The 15,687-nt window shown below is 40.4% G+C and overlaps 1 protein-coding gene across 1 annotated transcript; it reads left to right on the top strand.

Annotated features, from left to right (window-relative positions):
- Positions 1–188: 188 nt before the first annotated feature.
- LOC112070339 (nicotinamide phosphoribosyltransferase-like) lies at positions 189–15,409 on the top strand. The gene is given in 12 exon segments (XM_070438927.1): positions 189–479; positions 4,671–4,827; positions 5,621–5,724; positions 5,929–6,057; positions 10,432–10,454; positions 10,770–10,911; positions 12,118–12,254; positions 12,586–12,811; positions 13,087–13,206; positions 13,656–13,796; positions 14,560–14,694; positions 15,039–15,409. Coding segments are annotated over 12 exon segments (1,476 nt in total). The 5' UTR covers positions 189–431; the 3' UTR covers positions 15,153–15,409.
- Positions 15,410–15,687: the final 278 nt, after the last annotated feature.

The following is a 15,687-nucleotide window of genomic DNA, read 5'->3' as shown; positions in this document are numbered from 1 at the left end:
GACAAGATGGTCGACAGACCGCTCTAACAATGGAAATACATATCTGCAAAGGCGAAAGGAAGGCGGGAAGAGGCGAGATCAGGTGGGGAATGTTTTGCCAATGAGAGGGCAGATACGCATGTGAACAACGGGTCACAACTCAGTACATTCGAAACCTAGGCGTTATGGAACTTAATATTCAATCAAATAAGTCTCGCCTATCAAACTAGAAATCTACTTTTAKTTTGACCAAATTCGACTCTCTCTCATTGCCCCCAATACAATAACTCCTCACTTGGTATGCTAAAATGTTTATTTTCGCGCGGACAGATTTTAGGCGAAGTCAACCCTCTCGCTTCGCCTCTTCATCTCTGTTTGTACTTTAGATTCGACAGCGCGTGGCTGAGTGTCCCCGCCCTTCAGCAATCAGATTTTACAATCACGAGGGGAACATGGAGCACGGAGACTTCAATTTCCTGCTGGCTACCGATTCATACAAGGTGAGTGACATTTTAYACTGGGTTTACGCACTAGTTAGCGACAGTAGTATACCTAGGACTATGTCTCGTGAAATTATGTCTTAAGTGTGTGGTGGTTCTAATTGATTGTAATTATATTTGAAGGTATAATGCAAGAACAGCCAGCTAAGCCAACTCGTCTATGATAAACATACCATTTMTTGCTATAACGTTACAATAGCTACGGTATTATATCTGAGTTCTAKGGTCGCCTTCTATGGTCACCTGAAGTCTGAATAATATTATAAGAGCCCATTATATTGAAAGTTAAAATAATGGTATCTCTTCATCAGAAATGAAAATGAAAGTAATTCCTATAGCTTTCTGTTTACAGTGAAACATGAACACAACAAGCTGCAATAAGTCATTGAACCCAGCCCAGATCAACATTTTATCTGTGTGTTTAAAAAATAKATATATTMTYTWGTGTTTTTCTTGCCATGYCTTTTAACATAGTGGCAGTAGTACGTTTAATTAATGTCATCAGTGGTGGAAAGTAAAGGTAAAGATACCTTAATAGAAAATGACTCAAGTAAAAGTGAAAGTCACCCAGTGAAATACTACTTGAGTAAAATTCTAAAAGTATTTGGTTTTAAATATACTTAATTATCAAAAGTAAATGTTATTGCTAAAATATACTTAAGTATCAAAAGTAAAATGATAAAATAATGTYAAATTCCTTATATTAAGCAAACCAGATGGCACCATTTACATTTTACTTTTTTTACGGATGGCTTGGGGCAGGCATGTAGACATCATTTACAAATGAATCATGTGTTTAGTGAGTCTGCCAGATCAGAGGCAGTAGGGATGACCAGGGATGTTCTCTTGATAAGTGTGTGAATTAGACCATTTTCCTGCATTCAAAATGTAACGCATACTTTTGGGTGTCAGGGAAAATGTATGGAGTAAAAAGTACATAATTTCCTTTAGGAATGTAGTGAAGTAAATGTAAAAGTTGTCAAAAATATAAACAGTAAAGTACAGATACCCCCAAAAACAGCTAAATAGTACTTTCAAGTATTTTTTATTTAAGTACTTTGTCATACTAAAAGTAAAGGATCCGGCTGCAGATGCACCTTGCTACAGTGTATCCTTGTAATAAATCACAGTACTAGCAGGAACCACACCCAGTCACATAGCTTATAGATATGGTGATACACTGGTATGACCTGATGTTGGCTATAATTGTTATAGTTGATGAACCATATGCTCCGATAGATTATTCAATATCCATTTAGACCTGTTACCATTTGAGGACAAGGATTTAATCTGCCCTTGGATTTCAAGGCCTGATATGCGGACAGTGCTGTTGAGTTGTTCTGTTTTAGAGCTGCCACAGACGTTACAAACTGGGAGGGCCTTAATGAGAAGTTTATTTCCAAAAACAATCACTTTTTATTGATGCCCGTTAGATAGAAGTTGGCTTGGCRACAGAATTATTAATATAAACTACTGAAACTGAAACTACTGTGACTACTGAAAGAAGATCTTCTACTTTTTTTGAAGGGATTAAAGGATAAGTGTCCAGACAGCGATTCACTTCCTCATTCTCGTTGTGTAGTATTGGGGCCTCCGCAAAAAAAACATGAACAAAGACTCCACAAACAACCAACGTCATTTTAGAAACGGCAAAGCTCTCAGTATAGTAGTGATGCAGACATTTTTGTCGTTCCCAATTTTATCCCCAACATTATATTCCATTTTGTTTAGACACGAGCGATACCTCTCCRTCCATTCTTCTGTTATATTTCTGCCAAAATAAAGGAAACACTTGAGTAAATGAAGAATACAAAGTATACTAAAAGTATGCTGTTCTGGCGGCTTGTGGTGGCCCAACATGCTATTAAGACACTTTATATAGTTTCTGTTATTTTGGCAGTTACCTGTAGCAGCAGGCTACACTGTGAATGGAACAGCTGGATAGGGGAAACGTGTTGGGCAAAAGGGAATATAACATTGCGGATAAAGTTCGGAATTACACAATTYCATGTGTACAACATCTAAAGACGTTGCCGTTGTAACAAGGACGTATTTATGGTGTTTTGGAGCATGTTATTCGTGGGGTCCCCACACTACACAACGAGGATGAGGAAGTGATTTGCTGTTTGGGGTAAGTTTCTTAAAAACATTTCAAATCACAAAAAAGGTGTCTGGGCCTTTCTATATATATCTTCTTTTTTTTTTTTTATGATTGTAAAAAAGGATACTTCTCCTTTAAGAAGTGAACACAATGGTCTCCACAGTTCACCTCATTTACAATAAATGCTGTTGCTTTTGGAGCTGCTGGTCAGAAACAAGTAGCTTTGGAGAGAACACCTCTTTGACTACCTTGGCATTATGCTGCATATATTATAAATAGCATGCAGACAGTTTGTTTGGCATACAGGTGTATGATATTAATTATTTTCTCACAGCAGGAAAATAATCCTGTAGCAACAGGAAATGTGAATTATTGTGTGGATTATAGTTAATGGACAATTTAGTAGGGGTTGATACATTTTTAGTTAGGGCAAATCAAGTCTGAATTTTTCAAGTGGTAATWACAAGCCTTTAGAAGCCTTTTTAAACATTGAATATACACTACAAGTTTGCATTTCCAAATTCCCTGCAACAACTGGGTGATCAAATTAAGATCCTACATCTGTACTATCACAAAGACTTCACCAACAAGAATGGTCATGTTGTCAATAGTTTTTAKTTCCTGTCTTGCATTTGTTTATGCTTTTGTTTTTGACAGTACTCAGTCAGGTCCCACAGAGCAGGAGCAGAGTACGTCAGAGACCGGGTATAACTGGGTGACATTTAGAGTTTAAATTCATCAGGGTGAAGAGAAGGGTAGAACAGTTGCTGCCAGTGATACCAAAGGTCACTAGCACAGAGCATGCAGAGGAAGAGTGGGATGGTTATTTCATAAAACAAAAATATCATATCATCATCCCTGCCAGTTTATTTAACCAACAGTAAAGTTATTTTTCTCCTGGGCAAAGGAGAAAATTGTACACACCTGTTGGAAACTGCAGATTTTTGATGACAAGTCCCCAAAMAATCTCAGTAGCAAATATTTGCTTCCTGTTTCCTGTTTATTATACACCTGTACAGATATCTGCATGTTTTCTTCTGACTGTAGATTTCTACAGAATGTAAAGCAGATTGTAGGGACACTTGATGTTAAATGGCTGTGAGACCATGAAGGTTCAGTATTGTCAAATTAGTAAGGGATAAACGCTGAGGTTCTGTACATTACCTTGGAAATAATGGACGACGTCTGGCTCGTCCCTTTGCAGAGTACATTTTTCCAAGGTAATGTACAGAACGGTCTGTGTTTATCCCGCTTATACCACAGTTAACCAAAGAAAACATTTTTGCATTTTTTATAAGCTAAATCATACTTTTCATCGCTAGAGATGCARCCCAGTTGTTCGATTCGTTTTATTTAGTTTAACTAGTCAGTTAAGAACAAAACTCTTATTTACAATGACGGCCTTCCCCAGCCAATTGTGTGCTACCCTATGGGACTCTCAATCACGGCCGGATGTGATGCAGCTTGGATTCGAACCAGGGACTGCAATGACGCCTCTAGCACTGAGATGCAGTGTCTTAGACCGCTGCGCCACTCGAGAGCCCCGTTCTTCATCATTGGACCTGTGTTTACAATGTATCATATTTCAGTTTGTGTGGTTGTTGGTTTAGCTTTCTGTAACTTTGTAGCAAGTACGGTCTGCATGTGTAGGTGCATATTGGGTCATGATTGCAAGGTGTCCCGATATATTTTTCCAACTGTCCTGTTATCTGGTTTTAATGTCCATTCTAGAATGCTTTTCTAGCCAATCAGAAATGAGTATTCAACAACGCTGTGGTATAATTAAGCAATAAGGCCCGAGGGGGTGTGGTATGTGGCCAAAATACCATGGCTAAGGGCTAGTTCTAAAGCACGACGCAATGTGGAGTGCCTGGATACAGCCCTTGGCCATGGTATATTGGCCATATACCACAAACCCCAGAGGTGCCTTATTGCTATTATAAACTGTTTAGCAATGTAATTAGAGCAGTGTTTTGTCATATACGTGGTATACGGTCTGATATACCACGTCTGTCAGCCAATCAGCATTCAGGGCTCGAATCACCCAGTTTATAATTGTCATTAACTGTATTTCTATAATCTAATTTCAGGTCACACATTACAAGCAGTACCCTCCCAACACCAGCAAGGTTTACTCCTACTTCGAGTGTCGGGCAAAGAAAACCGAATCCACTAAGATTCAGAAAGTGAAATATGATAAAACTGTATTTTATGGACTTCAGTATATCCTTCATAAGTATCTGAAAGGTAAGACAAATATCATTCTTATTATTACTAAATTGACCATTTGGCTCGAAGGACCATGAAAAAGAGCAGCACCTAGTACACACCTAGTACACACCTAGTACAACACCTAGTACAACACCTAGTACAACACTAGTACACACCTAGTACACACCTAGTACACACCWAGTACACACCTAGTACAACACTAGTACACACTAGTACACACCAAGTACACACCTAGTAAAACACTAGTACACACCTAGTACACACCTAGTAAAACACTAGTACACACCTAGTACAAACCAAGTACACACCTAGTACAAACCTAGTACACACCTAGTACACACCTAGTACAAACCAAGTACACACCTAGTACAAACCAAGTACACACCAAGTACACACCTAGTACACACCTAGTACAAACCTAGTACAAACCAAGTACACACCTAGTACACACCTAGTACACACCTAGTAAAACACTAGTACACACCTAGTACAAACCTAGTACACACCTAGTACAAACCAAGTACACACCTAGTACACACCTAGTAAAACACTAGTACACACCTAGTACAAACCTAGTACAACACTAGTACAACACTAGTACACACCTAGTAAAACACTAGTACAAACCAAGTACACACCTAGTACAAACCAAGTACACACCTAGTACACCACTTTTACAATTTATACTCTCTTATTCTTAACTTTTTCAAAATTTGGTCCCAGCTTCCTCTCACAATTACACGTTTTCCATCTTTCCAACATCCTTCTTGTGTCGACCTCCCGTATCGGTCATCTCTCACCTTCCCAGGGAAAGTGGTGACTCCACAGAAGATCACAGAAGCAAAGGAAGTTTACCGTGAACACTTTCAGGATGATGTGTTCAACGAAAAGGGCTGGGAGTACATACTGGAGGTATAAGGGGCAGCAGAGGGGGTTTTGTGTGTATTGCATGTTAAAGGAGCTACATGTAATACTTTTGTTAATAGTTTAGATTTTTTTTTTTTTTTTGTAAGGACTCTGCTTATAAATGTTCGTACTCTATCATAACCCAAAACCATCTATTGTTCTGTGGTCTAATCATGCTACAGTACGGATCCCTGATTTTATGTGTTTCAGAAGTATGACGGCCACCTGCCCATTGAAATCAAGGCTGTTCCTGAGGGTAGTGTGATCCCCAGGGGTAATGTCCTCTTCACCGTGGAGAGTACTGACCCAGAATGCTACTGGCTCACGAACTGGGTAGAGGTTAGTTAGAAAAATTTTGATTGCTTATTTCACTTTTGTTTATTATCTATTTCACTTGCTTTGGCAATGTAAGCATATGTTTCCCATGCCGTTAAAGCCCTTTGAATTGAATTGAATTTTATATGGCTTCTTAGCCTGGTCCCAGATCTATCTTTGCTGTCTTGCCAACTCCTCATGTGACCATAGGAGTTGGCAAGAGGGCACAAACAGATCTGGGATCAGGCCTCTAGTCGGTGCCTAAACCGACCTTTTTCACTATTGACATTACCATAGCATCTTTGAGTCATGCTTCAGCACAGTTTCTATATCTGGTACATGTCCTTGGGATACAACGTCATTTGGACAGATGCATTGTGGTCTATTTATATCTTGCTCATGGTAGAAGGTGTCAGGGCACAGGCTCCTTAATAAACAACAACATTAAGATGCAAGGTTTCTAAAAGAGCCTGGGGCCATACTTCAAACGTAAGCACGCATTTAAAGTATCCACCAATTTAAAAGAGACTATTTACAATTGCATGTAACCTCACCAAGTGACAGTGATTACATCCTGGCACAACTTCTGCKTCAGCCTATCAAAGATATTAGATTTTCAATCCACCAACCAATGGCATTTTCTTAAAATATTTTGAACCTACAAATTCAAGGTTTACCATTGGTCTGTAACAAAATGTTGTTTGGCAATATTGCACTGATGCATCCTTTACTAGGCTACTTGAAGCAGGAAGCACCAGTGACTAGATCAATAAAAAAAAGTGGTCAGAKGAAGCAGATGCTAMRCTACAGGACWGTTTTGCTAGCACAGACTGGAATATGTTCYGGGRTTCYTCYGATGGCATTGAGGAGTACACCACATCAGTCATAGGCTTCATCAATAAGTGCATCGATGTCGTCGTCCCCACAGTGACCGYACGTACATACCCCAACCAGAAGCCATGAATAACAGGCATCATCCACACTGAGCTAAAGGCTAGAGCTGCCGCTTTCAAGGAGCGGGACTCTAATCCGGAAGTTTATAAGAAATCCCGCTATGCCCTCCGACGAACCATCAAACAKGCAAAGCGTTAATACAGGACTAAGATTGAATCCTACTACACCGGCTCTGACGCTTGTCGGATGTGGCAGGGCTTGCAAACTATTATAGACTACAAAGGGAAGCACAGACGAGAGCTGCCCAGTGACACGAGCCTACCAGACAAGCGAAACTACTTCTATGCTCGCTTCAAGGCAAATAACACTGAAACATGCATGAGAGCACCAGCTGTTCCGGAAGACTGTGTGATCACGCTCTCCGCAGCCGATGTAACCTTTAAACAGGTCAACATTCACAAGGCCTACCGACCCCCATTTTCAATCCCCCATATGTTTTTGGGGTAAATATATGTATCCATATACATACATACATACATACACTCCGGGATGCTGGCCTTCTAGGCAGAGTTGCAAAGAAAAAGCCATATCTCAGACTGGCCAATAAAAAGAAAAGATTAAGATGGGCAAAAGAACACAGACACTGGACAGAGGAACTCTGCCTAGAAGGCCAGCATCCCAGAGTCGCCTCTTCACTGTTGACGTTGAGACTGGTGTTTTGCGGGTACTATTTAATAAAGCTGCTAGTTGAGGACTTGTGAGGCGTCTGTTTGTGAAGGGAGTAGTACACAGCGTTGTACGAGATCTTCAATTTCTTGGGAACTTCTCACATGGAATAGCCTTCATTTCTCAGAACAAGACTAGACTGACGARTTTCAGAAGAAAGGTCTTGTTTCTGGCCATTTTGAGCCTGTAATCGAACCCACAAATGCTGATGCACCAGATACACAACTAGTCTAAATTGCTTCTTTAAATCAGCACAACAGTTTTCAGCTGTGCTAACATAATTGCAAAAGGGTTTTCTAATGATCAATTAGCCTTTTAAAATGATACACTTGGATTAGCTAATACAACGTGCCATTGGAACACAGAAGTGATGGTTGCTGATAATGGGCCTCTGTACGCCCATGTAGATATTCCATTGAAAATCAGCCGTTTCCAGCTACAATAGTCATTGACAACATTAACAATGTCTACACTGTATTTCTGATCAATTTGATGTTATTTTAATGTCCAAAAATGTGCTTTTCTTTCAAAAACAAGGACATTTCTAAGTGACCCCAAACTTTTGAACGGTAGTGTACATATACACACTTAATTTTATTTTTTTACTTTATTATTCACCGCAAACCCTACCACCCCTCCCCCAATTGGAGTAAACTAATAAACAATAGCACTTAGGCTTCTACCTTCAGTTTATACATCTTATACACATTTTACAGACACAATCTGTTTTACAATAGTTATATTTTGTTTGTTTTTATTCCTTCCTCTATTTCTGATGTCTATTTCTGATGTCTATTTCTGATGTCTATTTCTGATGTCTATTTCTGATGTCTATTTCTGATGTCTATTTCTGATGTCTATTTCTGATGTCTATTTCTGACGTCTATTTCTGACGTCTATTTCTGATGTCTATTTCTGATGTCTCTGATGTTCTATTTGTAACTGTGATATTTCACAACATTTCTGAACCTATATACATTTTACAGACCCCGTATGTTTTACATTTGTTATCTAGTTGTTATTAGTCCCACACTTCAGTTCCATTCAACCACTCCCATCTATCTCTTAACACCATCCATTTTGGATTTCTAGCAGCCATATATTTTTCAACTGTGCTGCTTCACAAAAGTACTGAAACGTTCTATTCTCATAGCTTCTACAGTTTGTAAATTAAAGATAATCAATCAATAATATAATAATTATTTTAACTATGACTTTTCAAATCACCCAGTATTGCTATCTGCAGTGTTAGTTCTAGATAAATGTTGCAATTCTTCAGCCATTCCTGGACCTGTGACCAAAAATGAGCTACATATGGACAGTACCAAAATAAATGATCTACTGACTCTGCTTCCTCGCAGCAAAATCTACAGAGCTGGGAAGATTGTATCCCCCAATATATATAACATTCTATTGGTTGCAAGAATTTTCTATAATAATTTAAATAGAAAAATGTGAAGTTTTGAATCCGGCGTTGTTTTGCGTGTCAATTCATAAATCACGTGCCATGGAATCGGTACATCGAAAATCTCTTCCCAACTATTTTGCAATTTATATGGCACAGCTGTCAATTTTTTGGTCCTTAAATTAAACGGGTATGTTTTTTTATTTATCACAATTTTCTTTAACCGTTTATGGTCTTTAATGCAGGGCCGACTGACAAGTTCCTCACTTTTTTCCCCCTTCTACTTGCCTTTTCTGTTTTTATGGTAATGCTGCAATTAGTTGAGTTGTAATTTTGGGTAGAGCAGACATTTCCATATGTCTGTGTTAGCTGCATGTGTGACATAACTCCACCAGTCCTATTTATGATATCATTTACAAAAGATTATGCCTTTAAAAAAAAAATTATATATATTTTTTTAATCAATTAGTATAGTTGAGTTTAACCACAATATTTGTTGTATTATTTGTTCTGTCTTTTCAGGTGGATTAAACTGAAATTGCAACCAACTTTCTAAGGCTTGTTTAAAAAATATCGATATTTTGGAGATTTCATTTTCAAATAACCGAAAGTGAGCAGTTGTAATCTGAATAAAGGGAAAAAGGTCATTCTTGAACATGGGGTGAGACATTCTTACTAATTTACTAGAGATCMATTTCGGATTTAAGTATAACTTTTGTATGACTGATGCCTTTAGTGAGAGGTCTAATGCTTTAATATTTAATCATTTCTACCCTCCGAATTCATATTTGTTATATATAGTGTTTTTTAACCGTGATTTCAAGTCCACCTCGCATCAAGCTTTTTTGTTGAGGAAAAAACTGTTTAATGCCGGTCCTTGATGCTCGATTCAAAATGCATGTGACAAAGTGGATTATTATAATAATGCAGGCAATAGCAGTGTGTTTGTGTGCAAGGATTAMATTTAATTCCTTTTTCATTTTCAAGCTGTTGGGCTACGTCCCTTTCCAACACACACATTTCTACATTTCATTTAATCTGAGATTCGAACCCTTGCCACAATCTGCGACAATTACATGGACTATGCACTTCACACAGGGAGCAATTTGACCAGTCAGTCAAATAGACGTGATAGCCTAGTTGCTTTGATGATCAGAACATGCTGTTGGACTGAGGTATGTTAAGGACGCTTCCATGAACGAGTGTTGGAACACGTCCAACTACGTCTACGATTTTAATTGGCTGCAGAAGTTGTGCCAGGATGTAATCACTGCCACCCAGTGAGGTTAGCAAAGGGCTAACATGTGCCATTTTATCTGATGGGACCAGCTAAAATTTAAATTTACTAACGCTTTCCTCTCCTCCTCTCTCAGACCATACTGGTACAGATCTGGTAGCCCATCACCTCCTCTCTTCTCCTCTACCAGACCGTTTACACCGCTAACCTCCTCTCTTTTCCTTCTCTACCAGACCGTTTACACCGCTAACCTCCTCTCTTCTTCTCCTTCTCTACCAGACCGTTTACACCGCTAACCTCCTCTCTTCTCCTTCTCTACCAGACCCGTTTAACACCGGCTAACCTCCTCTCTTCTTCTCCTTCTCTAACCAGACCGTTTACACCGCTAACCTCCTCTCTTCTTCTCCTTCTTACCAAAATGTTTACACCACTCACCTCCTCTCTTCTTCTTCCTAACAGACGATCCTGGTGCAGATCGGTACCCATCACAGTAGCTACTAACTCCAGAGAGCAGAAGAAGATCCTAGCCAGGTATCTACTGGAGACATCAGGGAACCTGAGACAAACTGGATATAAGCTGCATGACTTTGGCTACAGGGGAGTCTCATCGCAAGAGGTACTTACTGTAATTGATGACAATTATGATAAAAGTGTTTTGATTCATCATACTGTGCATACGACATACATGGATCACATAATACAGCAGGTCAACCTGGGGTCAAACAAAGGCCCTTTCCCAAACCTTTCCTCAGCCGTTCCATGTATTTGATCTAATCATCAAGCTCTTGACTAGGTAAGTCAGGTGGCTAATTCAGGGCTAAAAAAATTGTAAAATGTCTCAGGGTCCCAGAGTAAAAGTTTGAGAAACACTACTCTACGCCAAGGTTTCCCAAACTTAGTCCTGGGCTTTGATTATTTGAATCAGCTGTGTAGTTGTAGGGGGGGGGGGGGGGGAGTTCACCCAAGGGGGGCCCCGGACCAAGTTTGGGAAACCTTCCTCTTCTCAACACTTTGGGTGCGTTCATAAATACCCTCTCGCTATCTACTCCCATTTCAGAGCGCAGAATTTCATTTTAAATATAACCTTTATTTAACTAGGCACGTCAGTTAAGAACAAATTCTTATTTACAATGACGGCCTACTGGGGAACAGTGGGTTAATTCAGGGGCAGAACGACAGATTTTTACAACAGATTGTCAGCTCGGGGATTCTTTCCAGCAACCTTTCGGTTACTGGCCCAACGCTCTAACCACTAGGCTACCTGCCACCCCAAAATAACGGATTCATTTTTTAACGTGCAACACCCATTGAATATGACCGGTGTTATATGTCAAAAACTTTATTAAATTGTTGCCAGCAGCACAGTTACAGTCACCGTCGCCCTAGAMAACATGAAAACAGCCTAACCAGCTCTGCTAGGGCGAGTAAAATGGTCAGAGTGAGGTGTTCTCTCATTTGTGTCTGGAAGTAGCTAGAAAGCTAGCCAACGTTAGCCAGTTAGCCAGTTAGCTTGGGTGCTTGACTGCCGTTGTGAGGTCAGAACGCTCGGATCAGCCCTACTCCTCGACCAGAGCGTCCTGTGTTCTGAAYGCTCCGAGAGCAAAACACTCTGAATGTACGAACGGACAATCTGACAACAACCTGAGTTTACGAACGCCCAGAGCACACTCTAAGCACACTCTGGCACTCCATAGTGAATTTACGAACACACCCTTTGTAATCAAAAAACCCGTTCAGTTTCTCATCTTCTATACATACACCATTAGTACACAGCCGTACTATTTAGTTGTTCCTGTCACGTGATGTTTTTGTCTGGTTTCAGACTGCTGGCATCGGAGCATCTGCCCACCTGGTGAACTTTAAAGGCACAGACACGGTGGCTGGTATCTGTGTCATTAAGAAGTACTACGGCACCAAAGACCCTGTGCCCGGCTTCTCTGTGCCAGCTGCAGAGCACAGGTAACACAGACACAGGTAGACACAGCGGGTAGAGCACAGTTAGCACAGATTAGAGCTAAAGCAAGCAATAACACTGTAGAAATTGACAGATTTTTGTATGTACATGGCTGTCGACAAGTCAGTTTAACTTTTTAATTCATTCCAGAGAACTCATCTACTCTCACTATCATTTTCAAAGCATGATATCTAGCTCCCTCTTCTGGGTTTTGYATTGTACTACTGTTCCTCTGTGTTTCTCAAACCCATTTTAAGTCACGCTTTGGTTTAAGTGATTTCTTGCTCTACCAAATATACTGTATTGCTTACCAACGGATAAATATATTATTACCAGCACCATCACCGCCTGGGGTAAGGACCACGAGAGAGATGCCTTTGAGCACATTGTGAGGCAGTTCCCCAACGTGCCCGTGTCCATCGTCAGCGACAGCTATGATATCTACAACGCCTGTGAGAAGATATGGGGAGAGGACCTCAGGAGCCTCATCGAGTCCCGCAGCGCTGACGCACCCTTGGTCATCAGGCCAGACTCAGGAGACCCATTAGATACTGTCCTCAAGGTAAAGAAGGATAAATCATCACCTAGTGTTTGTAGTTTACAACAGTCCATTGGTGGTGGAAACACATTGATGAACCATCGGTCCTGGTTCTGTTTAGTTCTCTTTTTGGCCTCTTTTTTCCTGGTTCTAATGGAGAAAGGGGATGAGTCTCACTGGCACTGTGTAGGACCAGTATGATGTTAGTCTTCTGACTACAGCTCATTATAAATACATTCAAATCTTTAAAGAGAGAGTAGGACTATGAACATGTCTCCCACCATCTTGCTGATTCCAAGGTGTTGGAGATTTTAGGGAGGAAGTTCTGCACCACAGAGAACAGCAAAGGATACAAGGTGCTACCCCCTTACATCCGAGTCATCCAGGGGGATGGTGTGGACATCAACACTCTGCAGGAGGTAGGTTCACTGTACTCACCCGCCTACCTGAGCCTCCTACCTTCTTAACCTCTTACCCAGTGGTGTCCAATCGTATCTGTTGTCCCAAGGTTTTATTGTAACCAGTCAGCCACACACTTGATTCAACTAATCACTGTCTTGACTGGAGACTAGGATTAGTTGAATCCGTTGTGTGACTTCAACTAATCACTGTCTTGACTGGAGACTAGGATTAGTNGACTGGAGACTAGGATTAGTTGAATCCGTTGTGTGACTTCAACTAATCACTGTCTTGACTGGAGACTAGGATTAGTTGAATCCGTTGTGTGACTTACTTGTTAGAAGCTTTGAACCACCGGGTAAGATTGGAATGGAGTCCACTGCTTTTAAATGAATAGTATAAGTAGGGCTTGGTTCAGTAAAATGACCTTGAACTCACCCCTCGGGTATTCTGTCGTTGTTTTCCCCAGATCGTGGCGGGGATGAAGAAACACAGGTGGAGTGTAGAGAACGTGGGCTTTGGGTCGGGCGGTGCCCTACTCCAAAAACTGACCCGGGACCTGCTCAGCTGCTGCTTCAAGTGTAGCTTTGTGGTGACCAACGGACTGGGGGTGAGTCAGTGAACGTCCAGTCATTTTCACGAGATGACATTGTTGTAAAATTCATGTCTCTTTCTCAATTCCTTGTGTCCTCTCTCTCCTTGCTTCCTTCCGAAAAAGCAAGAGACAGAGACAGAGACAGAGACAGAGACAGAGACAGAGAAAGAGAGAGTACTGTAGGTATATATCACCAGTGCAGGGCAGGAACACTTAAGAGACAGAGATAATGCATCTTAGACCCTTTGTAACATCTGAGTTGTTTGGATTCAAAATCTGTTGTTGACCAATAGTATTACTGTAAAGTTAACCTCCAATCAGATATCAGACCTACATGATGTAATCACAACAGATCGGATGGCTCAGATGACCGTGTCAGCAGTAACGTAGCAGGCGTAAAAGAAAGCTACAGCAAACTTAATACTGGGAGATTTGTAAACTTTTAAAACCATGACTAGAGAGAAGAAGAAAAATTTGAATGGTAGATCTCGGCTTGCATTTTGACTCTGGACTCAGAAAGTGATCTGGACTGAGGAAGTGATCTGGACTGAGGAAGTGATCTGGACTCAGGAAGTGATCTGGACTCAGAAAGTGATCTGGACTCAGAAAGTGATCTGGACTCAGAAAGTGATCTGGACTCAGAAAGTGATCTGGACTCAGAAAGTGATCTGAACTCAGGAAGTGATCTGAACTCAGGAAGTGATCTGAACTCAGGAAGTGATCTGAACTCAGGAAGTGATCTGGTGACCACTGTTGTATTATGTTCTTTTGATTACAGCTGAATGTGTTCAAGGACCCTGTTGCTGACCCTAATAAAAGRTCAAAGAAAGGTCGTCTGTCGCTCCACAGAACACCAACAGGAGACTTTGTGACACTGGAAGAAGGGAAGGGGGACCTGGAGGAATACGGTCCAGTAAGTCATTTAAACAAGTGGTCATCCTTAAACCATAGATATAAGTCTTTTTATTACTCTCTGAGGCTTGAACAGAAATAAATATTGGGACTAATATGGAGTTGTTTAAAAGTCATATTGGGGCAGCAGGTGATTAGAGCGTTGGGCCAGTAAACGAAAGGTTGTGGGATCAAATCCCTGAGCTGACAATTTAAAACATCTGTCGTTCTCCCCCCTGAACAAGGCAGTTAACCCCACTGTTCCCTAGTAGGCCGTCATTGTAAATAAGAATTTGTTCTTAACTGATTCGCCTGGTTAAATCATTTWAAAAAAGGTAAAGTTTTCTCCCGCTCTTCTTTCCCCAGGATCTGCTTCACACCGTTTTCAGAAATGGAGTGATACTGAAGACGTATACATTTGATGAGGTCAGAGACAACGCTAAGATCAGGGACTGTGATCTGGAAGAGTCTGTAGACTGAGGCCTGTACATGTTCCAACATACTACGCAGAAAGGACTGGATTCCCTTCTACCTCCCTGTACAGCACTGACCACCAAGGATGAGAATAAACAACACTTAACATTGTCCTGAGAGAGAGASAGAGMGASAKAGAGAGAGAGACTTAATTAGCACAATGATAAAAATATATAAACTAAGAAACTATGTATTTTCTACATGTACTGTAGGATCATGTATGATTGAGAAATTATATAAAAATCACCTTTTATTGAGATGAATTCAACTTGAATCTTTTGATTTTATCATGTATGTTTTTATTTTTCTGAAAGCCCATTTTATATCGTCCCTGTCTCTGGTTTGAAGTCGGGGAAGGCARGCTTCCCTTCTGTGTTCACGAGCCATATGTCCAGGATATTCTCACATTCTCAAAAATAATTTGTAAGAACTAAAYGACCGTTTCCCTCCAGTTCATTGAAGATGGACAAATGATCCAGAAAAACATCAGGCAGATTATTTTCAAATGTTATGGATAAACAACAAAATGACTTTTCCATCT

The sequence above is a fragment of the Salvelinus sp. IW2-2015 genome, unplaced genomic scaffold (genome assembly GCF_002910315.2).
Source record: "Salvelinus sp. IW2-2015 unplaced genomic scaffold, ASM291031v2 Un_scaffold1298, whole genome shotgun sequence".
Classification (NCBI taxonomy): domain Eukaryota; kingdom Metazoa; phylum Chordata; class Actinopteri; order Salmoniformes; family Salmonidae; genus Salvelinus; species Salvelinus sp. IW2-2015.
Note: the sequence above shows the minus strand (reverse complement) of the source record. Positions and strands in the feature narration are given on the sequence as shown.